The sequence below is a fragment of the Hydra vulgaris genome, chromosome 11, assembly GCF_038396675.1.
Source record: "Hydra vulgaris chromosome 11, alternate assembly HydraT2T_AEP".
Classification (NCBI taxonomy): Eukaryota; Metazoa; Cnidaria; class Hydrozoa; order Anthoathecata; family Hydridae; genus Hydra; species Hydra vulgaris.
Window position 1 is genome coordinate 42,766,222 of NC_088930.1, and position 25,292 is coordinate 42,791,513.

Sequence of the window (25,292 nt, forward strand, 5' to 3'; positions counted from 1 at the left end):
TTTATTTTTTATTTTTTTGCTTTTCCTGCTTTTTTTTTGTATCACATTATTGATCACTTATGGACAATTAAACGCAATGAACACACTAAAGCATTGAATGCATTGACAAATACTTGCACCTTGAACTTGACAAACAGTTTTTATGTTTTAACCATCATTTTTCATTATTTTAAATAGAAAATAAATTATTATAGTTAAAAACTTTTTTTAGAATATTTTTTATTTATGTATTTTCTTCATTTGTAAGATTATCCGGTATTTCAATTCTTTTTTCGATTTCTTTGTGTAAACCATTAGATAAATCACCAATAAATACAGCAGCTTCAAATAGATTACTTAAATTAGCTTGACTTTTAAGATACGGAGGATGTGAAATTCTACATTTATATAAATCAGAAGGAGCATGACATACAAAATTAAAGCAATCCATTGGTCGAGGTACGTCTTCATCTGGCCCTGCAATAATATAAATCGTAAATGAAACAATAAAAATAATTTTCAAAATAAAATTACAAATAAAACATGTTTATAAAAATAAAAACTAATATTAACCAATAAACTAATATAATTAATAAAAAAATTCAGGCCTTCCTAGGAAACGCCTTTGGCTTTTTCGCCTTGTCCATGCATAAGTATTTTATATTACACAACTTGCTCATGGCTGTTTGCAAGTATTTTTTATATTATACATTTGGGAAAAAACCAACTAAATAGAAAATTAAAAAGAAATTTAAATAGAAAAAATAATAACAGTTTAAATACTTTGTGTACTGTTTTTATTTTTGTTTCTTTAGAGTGGTTGTTATTTTCAGTAACAAAATGGATAAGACAAAGCAAAAAAAAAACAAGTTGACATTAAAAAGAATGATTTTCCTATATTTTTTTTTATTTTTTTTTAAAAAGGAAAGCATAAATATAAATTCCTATCTGTTTGTAAAATATAATTTTAATGAAACAAATATGTTTCCCTATATGAAAATGTCTATGTAATGCATGCGTATACTTTTATGTATAACTTTTTTTATTATATAATTATATTTATTTGTTCATAAGTATATGCATGCTTAGCTTATTTGGATAAGGCGTTTACTTTATGCACAGAATGTTTCTTGAGCGAATCCCCTCTCTTTCTAAATCTTTTTGTTTTTCTACCCACCCCATCCATATATCCATTGGTCTACTATGTTATTGGTGAAATATACATAAACCATTATTAACAATTATTATTAATAATTGCACAACAATTAATAGTAATTATTATTATTAATTGTTCATCAATAACATAAAAGACCAAAAGGGAGGGTAGAACTAAGCGCATAGAGCCAAATGATAAAAAGCAACAGGTATACAAAATTAGATAACACTAAAAGATTGGGCATAAAAAATTTAAAGGAATAAAAAGCTAATATGAAACAATTAAGGCTATGTGAAAAATGTGTAGATGACATGGCCATTTTAAGCTTAAAAACTATGATACAATTGAAGCTTAAAAACCTGTTGTTCTCAAAATTGTTCAAACAACAACATAAAAGTAATGTAAAGATTTATCTTAATCACTTTTTTACTTTTTTTACTTTTTTATTTGAATTCTATACAATTTTTTTCATAAATTAACTGCCAAACTGTTTATAAGGAAGTATAGATACGTATATGCATTATAAGCACACAATGACATCACAAACTACCCATTCAAAAATGCTTAAAACATTTTACTAAAGGAGTTACTAATTAAAAATAATTTATTACTTACTAAAGCTCAATTAGATACTTAGAAATAAAAAACAGCATAAAAAATACAAATAAAAACAATCAATACAAAAAAGAAAAGATCAATGGTTACAAAGCAAATATATGATCAGCGATATTTAAAAGAAAAACAATTAGAAAAAATTGATAGTGATGGGAATTCGAATCCATGGACATTCTGTGTATTAAGTAAACGCCTTATCCAAATAAAACAAAACATGCATATAACATGCGTATACTATAGCAAAAATTATTATGATTATATGATTAAAAAAATTATACATAAAAGTATATGCATGACATACAGTATGTAAAATAGAGGTTTTCATTTAGGGACAATATAAGCTTGTTGCTTTAAAATTTATACATATATATTTTACAAACAGATAGCAATTTATATTTTTGCTTTCCTCTTTAAAAAAAACAAATAGATAAAATAAAAGAAAATCATTATTTATATTTATATATATATATATATATATATATATATATATATATATATATATATATATATATATATATATATATATATATATATATATATATATTATATATATATATTAGGGTGGTCCTTAAAACAACTTTTATTTAAAATGTCTGCACTCACCCTCTAAATATGTTCTATATAATTAAACAATACTAGAACTAAAAAATATTCAAAAAAAAAAATATTTTTAGGGGTAGCCCAAGACCCTTAAACATCAGATAGGTCGGTATAATTATTAAAAAAATAGTTTTTTAAAAGTATACCATGATGGGTCTCAAAAGCAGTGAAATTATATAAAAACTTAAAAAATAACCATTATTTTATAAAAATAATATTATTTTAGATTTCGCTACCTAGAAAATGACATTTTTAAACTAAAAACTAAAAATATGCATTTTTACAAAAACTTTTATTTTAATTTTTTTTCTTAAGGTTTTTTATAAAATGATGATTATTTTTAAAGTTTTTATATAATTTCACTTCTTTTGAGACTCAACATGATATACTTCTGAAGAGCTACTTTTTTGATAATTATAGGGACTAAAAAATATTCATATATATATATACATTACTATATATATATATATATACATTACTATATATATATATATACATTACTATATATATATATATATATATAGTAATGTATATATATATATATTAATGTATATATATATATATATATATATATATATATAGTAATGTATATATATATATATATATATATATATATATAATATATATATATATATAAATATATATATATATATATAGTAATGTATATATATATATATATATTAATGTATATATATATATATATATATATATATATATATATATATAGTAATGTATATATAATATATATATATATATATATATATATATATATATATATATATATATATATATATATATAAATATATATATATATATAGTAATGTATATATATATATATATATATATATATATATATATATAAATATATATATATATAGTAATGTATATATATATATATATATATATATATATATATATATATATATATATATATATATATTAATGTATATATATATATTAATGTATATATATATATATATATATATATATATATATATATATATATATATATAGTAATGTATATATATATATATATATATATATATATATATATATATTAATGTATATATATATATATTAATGTATATATATATATATATATATATATATATATATATATATATATATGTATATATATATATATATATATATATATATATATATATATATATATATATATATATATATATATATATATATATATATATATATACATTACTGTGAATATGTTTTAGACCACTAGTATAATTAGATGTATTTACAATTTTTTAGATAAATTAAATGTTTGTTTTTATTTTTAAATGTTTAGTTTGCATTTTTAGATTAATTAAATGGGTAAAATATCTTTAATAGAGAGACAAAAAGTTATTGTGCTTCATGAAGAAGGTTATTCAAAGCGTCAAATTTCGTCCAAAACAAGATATTCGAAGACTGCTGTTGCAGAAATCATTAAAAAATTTAGAGAAACTGGCTACCTTGAAGATAAAAAGAAAAGTGGTAGACCTCCTAAGCTAACAAAAGATGAATATAAATATTTAAAAACCCTATCTTTAAGATATAGGAAAAAAACATCAACCGAGTTGACAAAGGACATTAACACAGCAACTAGGAAAAATGTCAGCTCTTCTTGTATTCGACGACACCTACTCAAATCGAGATTAAGAGGGTGTGTTGCAATTCGAAAACCATGATTACAGCGTGGCAATAAAGAAAAACGACTTAAATATGCAAAACAACACTAAAATTGGGCCCAGGAAATGTTTAATTGGAATCTGTACACCTATGAGTCCAAATTCAAAATTTTTGGAACAAAAAGACACCAATATGTTCGAAGAAAAATTGGAAAAGTCTTTCAGCCTGAGTGTTTAAACCCTACTATTAAACACGGAGGAGGCTCTATACAAGTTTGGGGCTGTTTATCTTCATGTGGAGTAGGTGATTTGATCAAAATAGAGGGGTGACTCACCAGGGAATGTTATGTGGATATCCTAAGGCGCCATGCTGTATCTTCCGGAATGAGACTAATAGGTCATAATTTTATTTGCAGCAGGACAATGACCCAAAACATTGTTCCCGAGTGGCAAAAAATTATTTAAATGAAATGGTAGAAGAAGGAGTACTGGAATTAATGACCTGGCCTCCCCAAAGTCCAGTTTTGAATATAATTGAGCATATTTGGGATTACCTGGAAAAAAAGGAGGTCGAACATACTCCCCGAATTGCTAAAGAATGTTTTGAAGTACTTCAAAGAGAATGGCACAACATACCCCAGGATTTTATAACTAAATTGTATAAATCTATTCCCCAGCAAAGATCGGCTATGATTAAGGCAAAAGGAGGACATAGTAGATATTAGGAGTTTTTTATGAAGTTTGACATTAAAAAGTTTGTAATTGTTCCCTATTTTGTGTGAACTACATGTGTTTTAATAAGTTTATAATATAGAACTACAAACTTAAATATAAGAAAAGAATTCTTCAGGATTTTTTGAAAAAATGTAAGTGATCTAAAACATATTCACAGTACTGTATATAAATGTATATATATACAGTCGACTCTCAATATCTCGAACACTAAGGGGACCGGAAAAAAAGTTCGAGATATCGAGAGTTCGAGATATCAAGAAAAGGGTTGAAAATAAATAAAATTGCCCGACTTTCATTAAAACAAGTTATTTTTCTGACAAAAATCATTAACAACAAAAACTACAACTTTTGGAAAAAATCTGTTATCTGATATTGCTTTAAATTATCCATCTTTTCCATCTTCATTAAACCCTAAAGTTTTAGTGCTAGGGATTGTATTTCATTTCCGTATTTTGAGCTGTATAGCGAAGCATTTTGAATTGTTTCAAAAGCAATTTCTAATTGAACATCAGATGGGCGTGGCGGGGCTTTGACGTCAATAGCTTCGTCAACGCTATCTTCAACTTCATTATCGTCGTTTTCAAAATTAGGGTCTAAAATCTGAGCAATGATTTCAGCATCAGTAGCAAGTGAACTGGTGGTTACTACATCGCAATCTAAACCAATGTAAGATTCCGCTGAGAGATCTTCTTGGACGGCACGAGGATCTAACTCCCGCAAACGGTTAAGTTCTTCTGTCAAAAATTTAAAAGAATGATCATCATCAGCTTCTTCAATACTCTTGTTTGTTTTGCTGATACCAGCTTTTTTAAAGCAGTTGATGACAGTCTCCTTCGACACAGCATTCCACGAAGAAACAAGATCTTTCATTGCTTGAAGTATAGAAATTTTTGGCATGGGTTCGTTATTATCGACAGCCTTGATACACAAACGCACAATTTTGTGACGATAATGAGCTTTAAAACTTCGTATTACGCCTTGATCCATGGGCTGAAGGACAGATGTGGTGTTAGGGGGGAAAAATATTAGGTTGATGTTGCTTAGCCCTTCAATGTGTGGGTGGGCAGAACAGTTATCCACCAGGAGTGCTACTTTCCTGTCTTGAGCACGAAAAAATGAGTCAAGTTTCATTACCCATTCTGTAAAAAGGTCTCCGGTCATCCAACTTTTTAGCTGATTTTTATATGTGCAAGGAAGTTGTTTAATGTGCTTAAAACACCGTGGGTTTTTAGATTTTCCAATAACAAACATAGGTAATTTTTCTCCCGTTGCACTCCCTGCTGCTATACCTGTTAGTCTGACTTTACTATTTTTTCCCCCAAAACATTTTTCTCGTGATAAATGGTATGTTTTGTTTGGTAGGCACTGGTAAAATAGTTTCGGCATTGAAAATGTTTTCAAGCTTGTAATTCAAAAGCAATGTTGGAAGTGTAGTTTCATTTCACGAAGCAGTCATATTATTCGTCATGGCGGCACTTTCGCCTGAGATTATTTTAAAGCTGATGCCGTTCCTAAAAATAGGAACAGAATAATTGAATTTTAATTACACGTTTAAAAAACTAAATAAATTAAATATAAACAGATACATGTTATTTGTTTATATTAAAATTGAACAAGATTTGACAAAATTTAACTGACCTTTCTTTCCAATTATGAAACCAACAATCAGATGCTTTAAAATCCAACTCTCCTAATGCTTCTGCGAATTTTAGTGCCTTTTCTTTTAGTATGGTACCATCAATTGGTACTTGTTGATAATGTGTTCTTTGGGACTCCATACTTTTTGGCAACCTCTTTGTTAGACATCCCAGTCTCTAGGTCTTTTAATGCCTTGCATTTTTCTATTATAGATTTGTTCGTGAGTTTTCGTTTAACGAGCGGCATGTTGCTGCGTTTGACAAAAAGAATAAATTATATATTAAAGGAAAACTTTTCAGAAATTCGATTCTTAAAAAAATTGAATTTAAAAATCAAATTAAAAATTTTTTTTTTTCGAAAATTAGAATTTAAAAAAATTAAATTTTATTAAAACATTTTTGAAAAAAAATTGTTGAAAAGTTCGAGATAACGAGAGAAAATTGCCCTGTGGACCGAAAATATTGTTAGAGATACCAAAAAGTTCGAGATAATAAGGTTCGAGATATCGAGAGGATTTTAGCCTAAACTAGTACGTTATGTCCATGGTACCACTAAAAAAGTTTGAGATACTCAAAAGTTCGAGATATCAAGTATTCGAGATATCGAGAGTCGACTGTATATATATTTATATATATATTTATATATATATTTATATATATATATATATATATATATATATATATATATATATATATATATATATATATATATATATATATCAACCCTCGGAATTAGGAAAATTGAGTTCGGCAATAAATTGCCGACCACAATTTTTTAAAGGTCGGCATCAGGTCGGCAAAAAAAATTTGATACAAAGGTCTTACCATAAAACTTCGAAGCGAGGTCGGCAACTTTTTGCTGACCTCAAACACTTCTAGGTCAGCATTGCCGAATGCCCACCCTAATTCCTAAGGTTGTATTTATATATATATATACACACACACATATAGACACACACACGTTATATATATATATATATATATATATATATATATATATATATATATATATTTATTTATATATATATATATATATATATATATATATATATATATATATACATATATATATATATATATATATATATATATATATATATATATATATATATATATATATATATTTATATATATATATATATATATATATATATATATATATATAGATATATATATATATATATATATATATATATATATATATATATATATATATATATATATATATATATATATATATATATATATATAATATATATATATATATATATATATATATATATATATATATATATATATATATATATATATATATATATATATATATATATATATATATATATATATATATAGACCAGTTCAAAAAAAATATTTTAATTGGCTAAGTACTTATATGTTGATTGGCTAGGTGCTTAAAAGTTAATTGGCTAGTTGCTTAAATGATGTTAATTTGAGAAAAAAATAGCTCCAAAAAATTCCATGACCTTATTCCAACAATAAGTGACAGCTCAATTAATTTTATTTATCTGCTTTTTTCAACTAATTTACTAAATTTGATAAAATAGCTAATATGTATACTGCATAATGTTATTTTTATCAATCTCAATATAACTTTTGCTTACAACTATGTTTGTTTTAATGGGATCTAGGTACTCCTTAGGAAAAAAAGCCAATTCATCTAAGTTTCAATAAATTAGATTAATGACAAAAAATTATATTTTTATGTGAATATGTACCTTATATATAATTTGTATTTTTAGTGAAAAAAAATTAAAGTCAAAGAAAAAGGTTATTAAAACAAGATGTGACAATGTGTGGCTAATTGGTCATCAACTACCAGTTCTAGATAAAGTGTTCAAACTGTTTCCCAATGTTTGTCTTGTTCTGCGTTGCCTTTATGATTTAAAGACAAATAAAATGGAACTTTCACAAAGCTGTTTTAATACTATTGATGAGGTTTTACAACTTTGGTTTATTGCCAATATTCTAACAACACAAAAAAGGAATGCTCAACTAAAAGTGTTGTATAACTCTTATGTTAAAATAGGAAAGAACAAGTCTCACAGAACTGAAAAACAGTTAAAATTGGAAACTGATTTGACAAACAAGTTGAATAAGCTATTTGATGTGGCTGATGCAGATTGTGATAGACTTATAAAAATTCAACAAGATATAATCTTTCTACAAGACCAATAAGAAAAAAGGAAAAGGTAATGGGTACAGAAGATATAGAACTTGAAGAGCGCGAACAAAAACAAGTGTATCGACATTTCCGGGAAGAAGAACACCGCAACTGAAGTGAAAAAATATATCAAGACTGGATCGATTGAAAAAAATTCAGATTCAAAATATGAAGAAACTGGTGATGTGGTGCTGCTATTTAGCAAGTAACACCAGCAAAAGACTAAAAAGACCATTATATTAGAAAACCACCCTATTGGAACTCTAACTAAACTAAATAAAAAATTAGCACTGAAGCCACATAGTGTTATTGATAGCTCATTATTTATTGCTAGACTTGAGTGTAGAAAAACTACATCGGTACAGGCTATGCACATTGTTGTGCCAGTCCTCAAAGCTGTTGGGATTGATATAAAAGATATGACTCTATCTGCAAGCTCAATATATAGAGCTCGTAAAACAATTAGAAAATCTATAGCTCAAAACATTCAAGAAACATTTGTGCCAAATATCCCCCTAATTACCCATTTTGACAGTAAAACTCTACCAGACACATACGGAAACCTGGCTGACAGGATGCCAATTACTATATCAGGATTAAATGTTGAAAACCTATCGGCCATTCCTAAACCCTCTGTTGGTACTGGTGAGCTTATGGGAAACTTGGTTGTTCAAGTATTTGGCTGAGATTTGATTGGACTTGCATTATTTTCTGACTTGGTTCCAAAGAGCAAGAAAAAGGCTATGATTGTTGCTCTGAAGAAACCACCAATGAAAACTGGTCTCGGAAGGGTTGATTCAAAATTAATTGACCATTTTCAGGAAAAGACTTTGTCAGATTTTGTTACTCAAAGATCGATGAATCTGTTCACTGTGCTTAAAATTGAACCAATTTTTCTTACTTATAATCTAGCTGCATGGGTTTTCTGTCCTGTTTATCTCACTGCCAAGCAAAAAAAAAGAAACATGAGAGTCACCAATGACTGTCCTGAGCGTGCTGTTTAGTTAGCAACAGACTTTAATAATGTGCTAACACTTGATGAAGCTGAACGACAGTTAATATTTCACAGAAAGCTAATGACCATTCCATTACAGAAAAATTTAAAGCAGAATAGCAAGTGATTATTAATTACTATAAACTTTAATGACACATTGTATAAAACATTTAAACAGAGGGCTCGAAATAACGAACTTTTTTCTACTGGACATTTTGTCCAGCTAAGACTCAAGTTTGACGGACATGTCCAATAAAAATTTAAGAAATGCGACCGAAAGCCATTCCTGAACACGCTTAAAATATTTCATTTTTACTACTTGACCACGCAATTTGCTTTGACAACACTAGGCGTTTCAAAATACGCTGTAAATAAAAAGAAAATTTGTAAGATCTATAAAAAAGAAAATCTTAAAGAAAAAGAAAAAATCGAAGCTAAAAAAACTAAAATTTGAAAAGGAAAATATATCTATATTACATTTTTTAAAAATTAATATTTTTTTTAAAAGTTAACATCTTAGATAAGCTTTTATAAAATTTAATTAAGTTGAAACATCTGGTATAGTATGTAAACTTATCCTCTTTCTTATAATAAATTACAATATTTCTAGGGGTTATATATACCCTCGTTATTCAAGTAATATAAAAAAACTGTTAAATATTTTAAAATTATTTGTTTTATTTTCATAGCTTTTATTAAATGGTATTAAACTTTATAAAATTTATAATTTGTATAAAACTTTATTAAAAGATTATCGAAACTTCATTTTTGCTTTTATTAAATGGTATGAAGATTATCAAAAATTTGTTTTGGCTTTTATTAAATGGTATAAAGATTATTAAACTTTGTTCTGCTATGTAGGAACTTTCTAAAATCAGTCATAAGTGAAGGAATTCGACCTAAAAATGGAATAAAATTATTTTTGAAAACATTTATTAGATATTAATGTGTCTATTTATTTATTTGAAAACTCAAAAATGTGGCTAAATAGTATGTCCCATAATGCTTTAAAAAAAATTTAAATAATCATAACAATTATTTTATTGAATCAGCTTTAATCTTTATTACACCTTTTTTTTTTTTATATTACTTAAATAACGAGGGTATATATAACCCCTAGAAATATTGTAATTTATTATAAGAAAGAGGATAAGTTTACATACTATACTAGATGTTTCAACTTAATTAAAAATTAATATATTATGCCAATAGTTTTGTAAATTATTAAATACATAAACTATTATGTAAATATATTAAATACACAAATTATGTAATTAAATACATAATTAATTATGTAATAAAAATGTATAATAAAAATAAAAAATTATTAAATACATCCATTACTATGTAAATATATTAAATACATAAATTATTAAGTTTACTTATTATTTTATTAAATAAAGTAACAAATTAATTATAATGTTTACAATAAACCCATTTTGTTTAAATTATCAAAGAATATTAAACGTAATTACATACATAAATATGTATTTTTTTATAAATCTTTTCAAACTTTTTCTAGGATTAATTTTATAACACTTTTAATAGCGAAAATTTTTAGCACAAAAATAAATGTTATGTAACAACTCAAATTTAATAGTGTAACAAAAAGTATTGGTTTCTATAAGCATTAAAATAACTATTACATTAAAATTTTTATGTAATAAATTTAAAAGGGGTTTTAAAAACTAAAATATTTGTTTGAAACTTATATAAACCATCGGACAAAAAAAAAAATACTAAACTATAAATTTAAATTAATAACTAACTGCAACGTTTTAATATGAATGATAAAAACCGGGCTACTTTATTCAAATAAATGCAATGTTGTACTAGGGCTACTTTATTCAAATAAATGCATTGTTTTGACGTCTTTTAAAAAATGATTTAACTCAAAAAAATGACATATTTTGTTAACTTAGCCATGTGTTCAAATTTTGTTTTTTATAAAAAATAAAAAGTTCAAAAAATAAAGTTTATATACAATACTGAATTTATTTATAATTTTGGAACAACTAAAATGATTAGAAAAGTTCAAAAAATAAAGTTGATTGAAAAATAAATGCACATAAAATATATGTCTGACAAAATGACCGATAGATGTCATTTTTTACCAGACAAGTGCCAGACAATGTCCGGCGCTTATTTAGAGCCTTGCTTAAACATGTTGTAATATTTAAATTCAATCAAATTTAAGGGATAAGAATGTTTACTGTTTTCTCACCATTTTTGTTACAACTTTGAATCTCTTGAGCAGTCACTAAAACACATTATTTAAGTTTATAATTTTTAACTTATTTTCCTGACTGCAAACCACATCAAATTAGAGGGTAGCCCAATTAAAATTTAAAAATCATTTTTTTATATACAATTTTGAAATGCAAAAATGCTGTCTTGATAAATGCTGAAATGAAAGAATTTTATAATGTAAAATGTAGTGTTGACACAACTAAGAGTCATTTGAGGTCTGCAAATCTATTTGAAAGACGCCCTGCAAAGAAACCTTTTATTTCTATAAAGAATTAAAAAGCACGCTTGAGATTTGCTAATGAACATTTGAATTGGTCAAGAGAACAATTTTCAAAAGTACTTTTTAGTGATGAATCTATATTTTTATGTGATTTGGATCTGATGGTATTAGATATGTTCAATGACCAAAAAATCATTGAAACCGTAGAAACGATCCTAAATACGAGCTACCAACAGTAAAGCACGAAGGTGGAAATACTATTGTCTGGGGTTGCTTCAATAGAGATTGTGTCGGTCCTATCAATTTAACTAATGGCATAATGGAAAAAAATATGTACAATGATATCATTAAGGATGTTATGCTACTACATGCTAAAGACAAAATACCTCAAGGATGGATATTTCAGCAGGACAATAACTCAAAGCACACTTTAACCCTTGTAAAAGACTTTTTTAAGACCAAAAAAATTTGATTAATCAATCAAATTTTGTTGGTATTGATTACTTGGCATTGATAACTCCATTCGAAATTCGAGTAATCAATGCCAAGAGTTTCTCGACAAAGTATTAAAGAAAATTTACTTAAAATTACAACATTTTTAACTAAAAAAAAAATTTTTTTAAATCTACTTTAAGTACTTTTTTCTGCCCAGATACTTTTGCATGCGGATATTTCAATAAAATGAACTTTTAAGATTAGGTTGCTTAGATTTAGTAGACATTCCAGTGAAAATTTGAAAGAAACTGGATTTTTAATTCATAAGTTATCTCAAGTTATGCGCTTGTCCGGTTACTTTTGCACGCTGTGTATGTATATATATATATATATATATATATATATATATATATATATATATATATATATATATACATATATATATACATATATATATATGTATATATATATACATATATATATATATATATATATATATATATATATATATATATATATATATATATATATATATATAAATATATATATATATATAATACTATATTTTATACTAGTATTTTTTATAATATATATATTTTTTACTTTGCTTGGTCACAAACTAAGGAAGCATCTTATTTTAGGATATAAGACTCAAGAAATTGTCTAATTCTAATGCTGCTAAAAGTATCTTACAATATAAGAATGCTTTAAATGCATCACTCCAGTTCCAGAGAAAAGCTGAAAGAATTTATCGGAGGAAAAGAGCTGCATGTCTTTAAACTCAGCACACTTTTAATTATGAGCTAATCTGCTTGACTTTTCAAACAAACCCTGAAATACTTAATCAGTATGTGTACTACCACTTTCAACTCAAAAAGTATATTTTTATTGCTATGATAAAACTCTTGGCAACAAATGGTCTGTATTCTCTATGATACATGACTTTTAAATTATTAATTGGCTCTTATGTGAAGTGTATTAAATTGATTTGAAATTTATGTGCTGGATACATGAACATTGCAAACCAAAAGTTTCTTGCAGAAACCCCAGACGATTGGAGGAATGTTTTCCAGATCTCTTACAAAAACTAGAACCATTTGATATTATAAATAAACATGATATGAGACAAGTTTCTGAAACTTGCAGAGTTTTCAAAGTCAAACTTCTTGGTTGTCCATTTAAGATATATCACTTAGAGAAATTAAAATATTAAAGGTTAGTTGTAATTTAATTACATATGTTAATTATTTAATTATGTAGGGAAAACTGGAAATGTATTGCTTTATGTGTGTTACATCCCATATGCCTAGGTCTAAAATTAAAGTGCCTGATAAACAGAAAAAAGTATACATATCTCTGTTGCCCCTTTCTTATTAAAAATCAAAGACTTATTGAAGTTAAACAATTTCTAAGTCAAAAAAATAAGACACTTGATCTTATTGCTAAGTATATTGAAAAGTTAAAATTATACTGAAAAATCTATTTGATATTTATTTGAAAATAAAAACAAGCATTTATTTTTATTAATGTTTTGCTCTCAATGGGGTGTTTGTCTGGTTTATACAAACTCGATAAAAGTGATAGATTACAGACATTATGATAAATAAATGAGCTTGGGAAAGAGATAAGGTTGCAATTTAAAAAAAAAATTTATAAGTTTTTTGATTTTATTGAAATTTTTTAATGAATAAGGAGGAAGGGGAGGGGGGGGGGCAGGGGAGGGGCGGCGGAGGGATTAGGGGCTAGGACATCACATACATCTGAGTAAGTTGTGGTTGTATATTACAGTGTGTTACTATCTGCATTTAACAAAATAATTGCCCTAAAAGGTTACAGGTTAGTGAAGTTTATGAGTTGATAAATATACAACGGAAAAATCATAAATGTCCAAAAATGAGCGCCAAAAAAAAATGTCCAAACTGAGCGCCTTGTCTTCAAATAAACACTGTGAATTTTTTTTTTGTATTTAGCAAAAAAACTGCATTTATATGTTGTGTTAGGACTAAAATGTCATAAAAAAATACTTCTGATTAAATACAATATCAATAAACAGATATCTGATGTCTCTGAACACTAAATTTCATTTTTCTCAAAATGAGAAAAATGTAACATGTGTGGTTTTACCTGTGTGGTCTACATATACAATCTTCAGAACAAGCGTCGGCATTTGACAATGCTGACCTAACTGCCAACCTAGAAGTGTTTTAGGTTAGCAAAAAATTGCCCACTTTGTTTCTATGTTTTATGGTTATGGTTTTTGTATCAAATTTTTTTTGCCACCCTGATGTGTTTTAGGTCGGCAAAATATTGTGTATATATATATATATATACATATTTATATATATATATATATATATACATATATATATATATATATATATATATATATATATATATATATATATATATATATATATATATATATATATATATATATATATATATATATATATATATATATATATATATATATGTTTCACTAAATATATTCAATGGCGAAAAAAATGTGCTAAAAAAACATGTTATAAGGTGACAGTTGTGTTAAGGTAACTATTTGTTGTCACCTTAACGTTTTTGACTCAATTTTAATTGCTTTTTGCTTGTGCATTATTTAAAACTTTACCTAGCTCAAAGTATCTATTTAAATAATTAAATAATTAATTTTGCGTCAAATTAAAAAAATTTTTGGGAAATATGAAAAATGCAGTTTTGAGAGTGTTTATTGCATAAAACTGTAAATTTGCATACAGCTGCCATATGGTGACAGCTTCTACTTTTGATAGTTTTTAAGTGTTTTTATATGTATATATTGTTTTTATGATTAAAAATAATAATTTAGTTAGTCGACTGCACTTATTGTTCAAACTTTTAGAACGCAGTGTGTGTATAAAATGCGGGATATTATGTAAGGCTTAGGTCTTATTAACTTAAAATCATACATTTCGCTAACATTTGTTAAGGTTTTTCTTCATAGTTGCTGACTTTCCACAATGATGTTTAACATTAAGGTGATGCAACTAAGTAAAATCAACAACAGAAAAAACGTTAAGGTAACACTTTTTTTGTACATCACTGTGGGGAAGTGCGATTTGATTAGCTGTTATTGCATGGAAAATATTCCACAAAAATTTGTTTTTTTTCTGTATAGTATCACGTGACTAGTTAGAATTGTATCATTAATATTTTTTTTTTTTTTTTTTTGAACATCTTTGCTTTCAGCAAGGCTGCAAGCAACCACTATTAGAGTTGGAAGTTACTGGAAGAGAAAAGATGAAGATTGTAGAGCAAGATAACGATTGACAGACAACTTAAAAGACTGCAAATTATATGAATCAGGATAGTAAGATGAAGAAAGTGAATTCCAAAGAACTGATGTTCGAGGAAAAAAACTAGAGGAATAAGAGTTTTTTGAGCATTTCGGAACAGTCACAGAAAAAGAATGAGACTTAATTGAATGACGAGTAACACAAGAAAAAGAGACACTAGCTCTTTAGGGCAGTGTCCATTATATTATTTATAGAAAAAAGAAAGAAAAGCAACATTACGAAAATGTGATAATGGTTGAAGATTGGCTGCAATAGCAGGTCCAACTCTGATTACAATTCATTTTTTTTCAATTCAAAGCGACACTTTTTTATATAAAGTAAAAAAATTACTATTAATAATTGTTCAACAAAGAAACAAATGTTATTCAATTTATGAAAGAGTTTAGTATAATTTCTTTTATTTGTGTACTTCTGATTTATTTCAACAAGATTCTAATAAACAAACATTTGTTGATTTATTTAATAAATAAAAAAGTCAACCTTTTTTTAATCATTTTGCGCTTTGCGTAGTTGGCCTGAGTTTTGTTTTTACACATCATATACAACTCTTTGTAGTACGATGAAACAAGAAACAAGAAATGTTTTGAGAACATTCATGTTTAAGCATGTTTCCATGTTTGTTCACATAACAATTATTTTTTTAAATACACGCTAAAAAATTAACTTCATGACTTTAATGTTTACTAATCAAATGTTTTTATATTAGCGAATGCTTTAAAACATTAGCTGATATACAAACATTTTTATATAAAACAAATTTATTTAACATTTTTATATAAACAAATATATTAGCAAATCTTTTTAAAGCATTCGCCAATATAAAATCATTTAATTAGTAAAGATTAAAGTTATGAAGTTAATTTTTTAGCGTGTATTTAAAAACTTATTGTTATGCGGACAAACATGAAAACATACTCAAACATGAATGTTCTCAAAACATCTATGAAGCCGTGGGCAAGTTGTCGCAACTAAATATTGCATGCGTGGTCAAATAATATATATATATATATATATATATATATATATATATATATATATATATATATATATATATATATATATATATATATATATATATATGTATGTATATATATATATATATATATATATATATGTATATATATATATATATGTATATATATATATATGTATATATATATATATATATATATATATATATATATATATATATATATATATATATATATATATATATATATATACAACCCTCGGAATTAGGGTAGGCATTCGGCAATGCTGACCTAAAAGTGTTTAAGGTCGGCAAAAAATATATATATATATATATATATATATATATATACATACATATATATATATAAACAAATGAACGCGCTTTTAAAAAAAAATTTCTAAAAAGTTTTTGTACATTATATGTAAAGTAAAAAAAATTTCTAAAAATCAGAAATGCATAACAGAGCATAGATGTTTTGTGACTGGTTGCATTGAACCGTATCCACTATGGATATCAATGGCCTGTCCAAATGACAGAGAAGGAGCTTGGATGTCTGATTCATTCAAAGAAACTTCAAATAAGTATTTATATACATAAATTTTTTGTTAAAAATTTCACTTTAATATACTAAATCAGTTTGCTTTTTATTTGTCTAACTTTTTTTAACAAAGAAATTTACACATTAAAAATATGTGAATTTCTCTGCTTCTTGCACAGAACATTCGCTTAACTTAAGAAATGTCACTTATTGTCAATTAACATGCTTAACTTACTGTGAAGTATTTTTTTTTTTTTTTTTGTGCCCTTTTTTATACAATTTACACTTGACAAAATTACAGACAGCTTTTTATTGATTTAAGCAATGACTAATGTTTTATAGCAATAATGTTGTATTTGGCAAGCATTTTACATTAAAACCTGTCTCTTAACATTACAAATCAAAAACTACCAAAATCAACAACTACAAGTTTTCCATTAAACAATTTTAATTTAAAAATTGACTCAATAATGCAACACTTTTTTTCAATCTTTGGCAATAATCATTCAATTTTAAAAATTAAGTTAAAAAAGCAATTTTTTTTTTTACAAAATAAATTTTATTAAAATATCTGAAACATTTTATTCATATTTTTATTGCGAATTTGGTAAAAATTAGAAAATAAAATAACTAAACAAATGCCTTACTAATTTATGATTAAAAAAAAATTTCTATGCAATAATAAGTAACTAATTCTTTTGTAATCCATGATGAAAAAATATTTCTAGATTCATTATCAAAATTCTATGTTAGCATCATATACTAAAACATTGGAATTAAACCTTTTTAATAAATTATAAAGTCTTTTGATTGCAGCATATATTTTATAAACCTAGAATCATACTTGAATGGAGGAGGCAAGATGTGACAAAAACTACAACATTAGTTATTTTGGTAAACGTTACTTATTTTGTTTTAATCAAAAAATTCAGCCCAAATATTTTTTTTAAACATTTTCTTTAAACACAACTTGTATCAGCATTTCTGGATCCCTTTAAATATGAAGCAAGATCTTGTTTCTACAGCATCGTTGTTAAAATATTTGTGTTATTTACATTAAAATGTTTGCATTATTTTCGAAACTTGTTTTTAATATTTTTGTCAATATCAGAAATTTATTATACGAATTTTCTACTAAATGATATTTGACATTTCTTTTTACTAAATGATATTCGGTATTTCTAATAATAAAAAGAAGACTGAAAGGATAATAGTATTAAAGAGAGTTTAACATCTAAGTTATTCATTTTTATTTTAGTTAGAAATTTTATTAAATAAGTTACCTGGTAGAAACAACATTGGATCAAAAACCTTGGGTTGTGGAACTTTAGGAATCAACCAAGTGATTACACAATATTTTTCACAGTAACTATCCTGAAGAAAGCCTCGGAGCTGAGCAAAAAAAATTCCACCTTCCAGATCATAAGTTGAAACAATATCGCCAACATGATATAGCAATCCCTAAACAAGTAAAATAGAGTAGTACAATATAATTTTTTAACATTGTTTGTACTTTACAAATCCCTCTTTATATAGTCAAGAGTCTGAGTATCATCTTCCATAACCCTGAAGCACAGTAAAATTGAACTGTTGCCTGTCTCTAAAAAATATATTCAATACAAATAGGTAACCAATCATAACTCTGAATTTTATTGCTCTAACTGTAACATATAATATAAGGACCTTTAATAATAAATTTTATCTATCCTAATAAAAAAAAATTGATTATAAATTTTTAAAGTTAAAGTAGTTCTTATAAAATTAATGTTTTAAAAAGTTGTGACTATGAAAATAGCCTTTTACGTTCAACAAACTTTTTCTTTCATTTGTTTTGATAATTTAAGATTTCACAGACCTTCCAAGTTTTCTTTCTCATTTTATGTTGTTCAGTAATGTCTTAGCATAAAAAAATAACAAACTTTTACAAACAATGTTAGGGCTTTAGCAAATTCTCAAAAAAGTTAGGGCTTTAGCAAATTCTCAATAACTTCACTTGATTCTGGATCATTGCAAACTTGTTTATAAAGAGAAAATACAATATAATTTTTTAACATTGTTTGTATTCCACAATACTTCTTATATATAGTATTAAAAAAAGTCTGAGTATCATCTTCCATAACCTTGCAGAGCAGTAAAATTAAAGAAACTGTTTGCAATCTTTAAAAAATATATTCATTAAGATATTGTAAACTTTTACTTTATATATCAGTTGTTTCTTAAGTTGTATTTACAGATTCACTTATGTTTGGTTTTATATCAGAAAGATTGTTTAATATAACAGAAGACACTTCAGTTGGTGAACTATTTAAAGTTATATTGCTCAAGTGTAAAGCTAGTAGATTTTCACTCAACAGTCCCTATTACTCTTAACAAAATAAATCACTATTGACTTTAAATTTTTCTAATATTGAATCTAATTTTTTCTAAACATGTTCAACATTATCTATTGATAAATAAAATTTCTCACACAAAATTTTTGCCAAGAACTGCTTTCTTATATCAAATGACATATACACGTTACATTTCCAATAGTTTATTAGAAGATTTTCTTTCTGATAAATGTTTAAAGAACATTTGTCATAATTTTTAAAAATATACTTTGTCTTGTTTAATTTAGACTGATTTTATTCATGTTGTTTGACATAATTATTGACTTCAGAAGCAAAAGAATAACTAAAAAAGACATTAACATAAAGTAAATGTCCTTTTTTTTTAATTCCTCATTTGCTTCTTGATCACCATCTTTTTAAATTGTTTTTAAATGATCTTTGATTGAAATATTTTCACAAATTTTGCTTAAAATATTCGGAAGAGTCTGCATAAAACCAATTTAATATTTTCAGACAAGTATTTTTCTTCGCTCAAAAGTGTAGGATTATACTTTTGGTTAAAAAAAAATATTTTGATTTAGAAACAATTCTAAATCAAAATATTTTTTCTTGAACCAAAAATAAATTTTGATAAAAAAAAAAGATTTTTCTTCAACTAGAGAGTACATTCTTCTTGACAAATGCCAAAATTCTAACGTTAAATATTTAAAATGTTTTTCAAAAATGAAAACAATAAAAGCTTTTTTTTTCAAACCAAAATAATTTGACGCCACTTTAAAATTAATTCAATATACAGTGACTTCAATTGTCCTTAAACAATTACTTTTTTTAGCCACAAAAAGCATTTTATTTTTGTTTTATTTTGGAAAGGTAAAACATGGATAATAAGAAAAAAGTACATAATAACGGGTGATGCCGAAGTTATCGGACAAAATAAAAACATCAATAACTTATTTATAAATAAAAAAACAAACTACTATTACATTTTTTTAAATAAAGCATTTATCTTTTAATAAAAATATATTATTTTTTATATGAAAAAACACCACCATCTGCAATTGATCTCAATTTTTCTCTGACGCTTTTTATATGCGACTGCAAAAAGTTTGAATCAATTTCTTGTAGTTTTAGTTTAATGCGATCAATCAAAACTTTCTCTGTTGAAGCTTGCCAATCTCCCTCGTAAACCTTCTGTGCCAAATGTTACCAAAAATTTTCAATTGGTCGTGCTTGAGGCACATTTGGGAGATTGGATTCTTTATCAACATAATAGACATATTGGTCTATCCAATTTAGAGAATCTTTAGAATAATGAGAACTTGCTAAATCTGGCCAAAATAAATAGTTAAAGTCTCCATGATACTTGTGAATAAATGGAAGATGTCGTTTTTCTAAACATTCATTAATATAGATTGATGAATTGATCGCTACAGCCTTGGAAGTGCGAAACAATGGCTCAGACATACCACGGTCAGATATGGCTATCCACATTAATAATTTTTTGGGAAATTTCTCTTTTCCTATAAAACAAACACTTTCTGGGCATGTCTTTTTGTTGTTTGTGTAGTATCCAGAATTTCCAGGCATGTTGTCCCCGCAAAATAAAAGTATTTTTCGTCATCGATGACTAGAAGCGATTTTGTGTTATAGAGTTGGTTAACTAGCTTCCTGCTTCTTTTCTTTGCCTTTATTTGTTGTTCTATAGTGTATTTTGGAGTCTTTTTTTATAATATTCATTTTTTTTAACTGACGAACAATTGTCGGTTGATTTGCACCGAATTTAATACCTATTTTTCTCTGACTGATCCCTTTTTGATTGTTGACAAGTCTCGTTAATTCGGCTTTCTTTTCTCTAGTCCACGATGTCGGACAACCAGGGTGCTTTCTATCAGAAAACGATTGAACAGTTTCAAGTCTTTTTAGGTTACCATATATTGTACTTCGAGCAAATCCTTCCTTTTCAAAATGATTTACGATTTTTTTTTTTTTAATATTAGTTTTATTTACAAAAAACATTTTAGTTGCTTTCGAAAAGATTCTCGTTCAGCTGCATTTAACCTCATTTTAAATAATTGTGTTTCAAATAATAAAGTTTATATTTTATAGAACATTTATGCCTATGCATAAAACCACAAAAACTAATTATTATGCTCAAATAATGAAATTAGGATTTGTCTGATAACTTCCGCATCACCTGTTAATATTATTATTATATACATAATTTTTTATTTATTTTTTTATTTTTTGTTAATATATAACAACGCTTAAATGTATTAGTAAACATAGTGGTTAAGTTTTTATTGATTATCACTAGCGTTTAAACTTTTATTAAACGCCAGTGGTTAAGTTTTGTTAGTCAATCAAAAAATTTGTTTTTAAGTGTATTCTTAGCTTTACCTTTAGAATCTAATCTATCTACTAAAGGCTTATTGTTTGGACACATAATTAAATAAAAACTTCTACTTTGGATGTAATTCTTTGTTTTTGAAATTATTTTTTTTTTAATAAAATATTTCAAGGGAGTATAGATACCCTCATTATCAAGTATGATATAAATATAAAAAACCATTAAAACAAAAACAAACAAATCAATGCATTAGTTTCTTTTGATTCAAATATCGAAACATAAGTTTTAAAAAAGGAAGTTGTAACGTAACCTCCGTCATCTGGATTCAGACCGCCGTCTGAAGGTACACATTCATGGCTTTGTATTTCAAGTGCCTCCCTCACTTTTCTGTTAAACTTAATAACCTCTACTTTTAATGTATTTTTATTGTTCCATGCAAAATTACCATGACAATTTTTTGAATGTTTCACTATTGCTGAATTTTCCTTTGTAAATATTTTTCTGATGTTGGTAAATGCGAGATAAGATTTTTTATTTTGTTTCACTGATATAACATTTTTGCAGAAACATTCAAATTTGTACACACCTGGGTAAGAATTTATAGAAAAAGGAGATTTAATTTTTGTGGTAAGTATATGTTCTAAATTTTTTGGTGATTTAAAGACTGGTGTGTAATTTTTTGGTGCTTTTCAGAAAACTTTTCATAACTTTGGGCTAATTCCTGGAATCCACGGTAAAGATACAACAATTTTTGATGAAATGGTTAAATGTTGAGTTTCAGAATATTGTTTTTTATTATGTGAATTTTCTTTAGTGGTTTTCATAATATTTTTCAGGCTTGTTTTTTTATAACCATTTTCTACAAAAACATCAATTAGAAATAATAACTCTTGTTTGATATTATTATCAGAGCATAAATATAATGCTCTGTAAACAAATCCTTTGAAAACTCCATTTATAATTTTTGGATCGTGGCATGAGTTAGGTTTGATTTGGAAGTTAGTAATGGCACTTTTAAGGTAAACAGTTTTTACATACAAGCTTTACATACCAAAATCATTGACATATTGTTATTTTCTGATTTTAAAAAGAAACAAAAAGAAGAATTAAAGAAAAACATACCAATACTTCAGCATGTCATAGATATAGTAAAACTAGTTAGCAATAGAGAACTGAGTAACAGAGCTCATAGAAATGATTCAGCTTTGTCTTTAAAGAATCTTAAATTATCGCTAATTTCTAAGAAAAAGTCCTCTACATCTAGAATTTAGAAAAAAAAAGGTTTGTTTGATATGATATATTTTTTCACTTTGAAAAAAGTGAAAAAATATATCATATCAAACAAACAACCCAAATCATTATTTACAATAAAAGCTTGCCATTTTTTATAAACTGGACATTCGCCTGGTCATCTTGCATTTTTTAAGTTAATTAAAAATTCTTTTTAAAAAATTTTCAAGTTAATTGAAAAAAAAAATTCATATTAATTTAAAATTAAAAAACAATAGAAAAGGTCAGTGTTTCCAGACTATGTATTCTTATGACTATGGTAGCAGTGAAAATACTAGGACTTAGGGGATTAAATGTTACTTCCAGGTATCTGCAAGCTTTGATTAGTACAGTTATTAAATAATGATGTTTTGAAATAAACTATAACTATTGGAGCTTGTAAACAATTATTAGGTTCCCAAATTAAAATAGATTTTTTATCTATATTTTAAACTGGATCAAAATTTATCAAAAGATTTTAAATTTTATCAAAAAATCTTTCAAAGATTTAACATAAACACAAATTTTATTCTTTATTACTCTCGAATATTAAGAAATTTTTTTTTGTTAAAAAAATTATGGTAATTCTTTCATTGAATGTAAATTGCAGTCTTTCAACTTTTTTAGCTCCTTAAAAGTGTTAATTGACAATGCTATGTTAAATATTATTGTGATTTGAGTCAAAGAACAATAAAACTTTATAATTAGCTTTTTAATATCAAAGGTTGGGAAATTTAATTTTTCTTTGAAAAAGGAAACCTAAAAATAAATTTCATAAAAATGAAAAAATTGTTTAAATAGCCTTTATATGCTCTGGTTTAAAAGCTATAACTTTAACATAAAATATTGTTTTTAAGAAATAGATAAAAAAGTTATACCTATTTAAAATATTTCAATAAAAAATATGTATAATTAAATCACTTACGTCATGATAAATAGCATTTGAAGTGATAATTGAGCCACAAAAATCAACACTTTTCGATGGTTTCTGCTTAAATAAACTGCGACGATTTTTTGAAGTTCCATTTTTTAAAAGAGAAACAAATCCATTACCAAACTTTTTTTTAGCTTTGTTTTTACGACTTGATATTCTAACAGCTGGAAGTTCTTTGCCTTTATTTATAGAATTTTTTCCATGAACAGAGTTTGAACATTTCATTCTTTTGAGATGACAAAAATTACATACTAAATTATCCTCATTCAAGCGCCGCCACATTGTACAATGGTTCACACCACAATCAGCACATTGCAACTTTGAAGTTTTGTGATCTGATATCATATAACTTTGACTTAAAGATTTTTCACTTGTTTCCTGCTTATTTTGCCAATGCTCTGCAACTTCAAGAAGTTGAAATTTATCATTGTCATCACTTAGGAGTTTAGATGCATCTTCGTATTCATTTTCAGGAATGCTGGAAGTGCTATCAGAATCCATTATTTTAGCTTATTTAAAAACATTTTATTATTCTTAAAATAAAATTATATATATATATATATATATATATATATATATATATATATATATATATATATATATATATATATACATGCCAAACTTTAATTATAATTAAAAAATGACAATCATTTTAAATTAAATTGACTCTAATGACAAAAATTTTAACTTTTCCTTGTTTTATTACTTTTTCTTTTTAAAAAAATATGGTTATAATTAAAAATAATATGATTTACTGCTAAAAGTTATCACAATATTGTTGTTGCTTTTTTACTGATAAGTGGAAACACTCTTACTAAGTCTCTACTTTGCGCCTTCTGGGTTATCATTCACTACAATTTGAAAAATAGTTGCAATAGAAAAAAAAGCATTTTATATTTAATTTTAAAACAATACTATTTATAATTAAAAATGTGAGAAGAGGGAAAGAAGGCCATAAGAATGAGAGGAAGTAGCTGATGTTGAAAACATATTTTGTATGACTATGGTCATGCTTGGCTTAGCAACAGAACAGAACAAGTTAAGCCCAATTTAAAACATTGCCAAAATAAAATAGAGTATTTACCATATTAGCCACTGTGCTCCCCTGTGACCCTCAGGGTAAATTTTGGTTTAGTCTAAT

General features: G+C 25.6%; 1 protein-coding gene across 1 annotated transcript; it reads right to left on the minus strand.

The window, feature by feature from the left end:
• Positions 1-24,690, minus strand: LOC100207687 (GATA zinc finger domain-containing protein 1). The gene is made up of 3 exons (XM_065808904.1): positions 24,143-24,690; positions 18,555-18,732; positions 1-456 (listed from the first exon to the last, which is right to left on the minus strand). The coding sequence occupies exons 1-3, from the start codon at positions 24,650-24,652 to the stop codon at positions 224-226; spliced, it is 921 nt and encodes a 306-aa protein (XP_065664976.1). The 5' UTR covers positions 24,653-24,690; the 3' UTR covers positions 1-223.
• Between the last annotated feature and the right edge of the window lie 602 nt (positions 24,691-25,292).

What these genes read in the sequence shown, in the direction of transcription:
- LOC100207687 (XM_065808904.1), bottom strand. Translation starts at nt 24,652, where the DNA reads ATGGATTCTGATAGCACTTCCAGCATTCCTGAAAATGAATACGAAGAT. An exon ending in CAAATGCTATTTATCATGAC is followed by an intron (nt 18,733 to 24,142) that starts GTAAGTGATTTA and finishes TTACTTGTTTAG; the next exon opens with GGATTGCTATATCATGTTGG. An exon ending in TCCAATGTTGTTTCTACCAG is followed by an intron (nt 457 to 18,554) that starts GTAACTTATTTA and finishes ATATTATTGCAG; the next exon opens with GGCCAGATGAAGACGTACCT.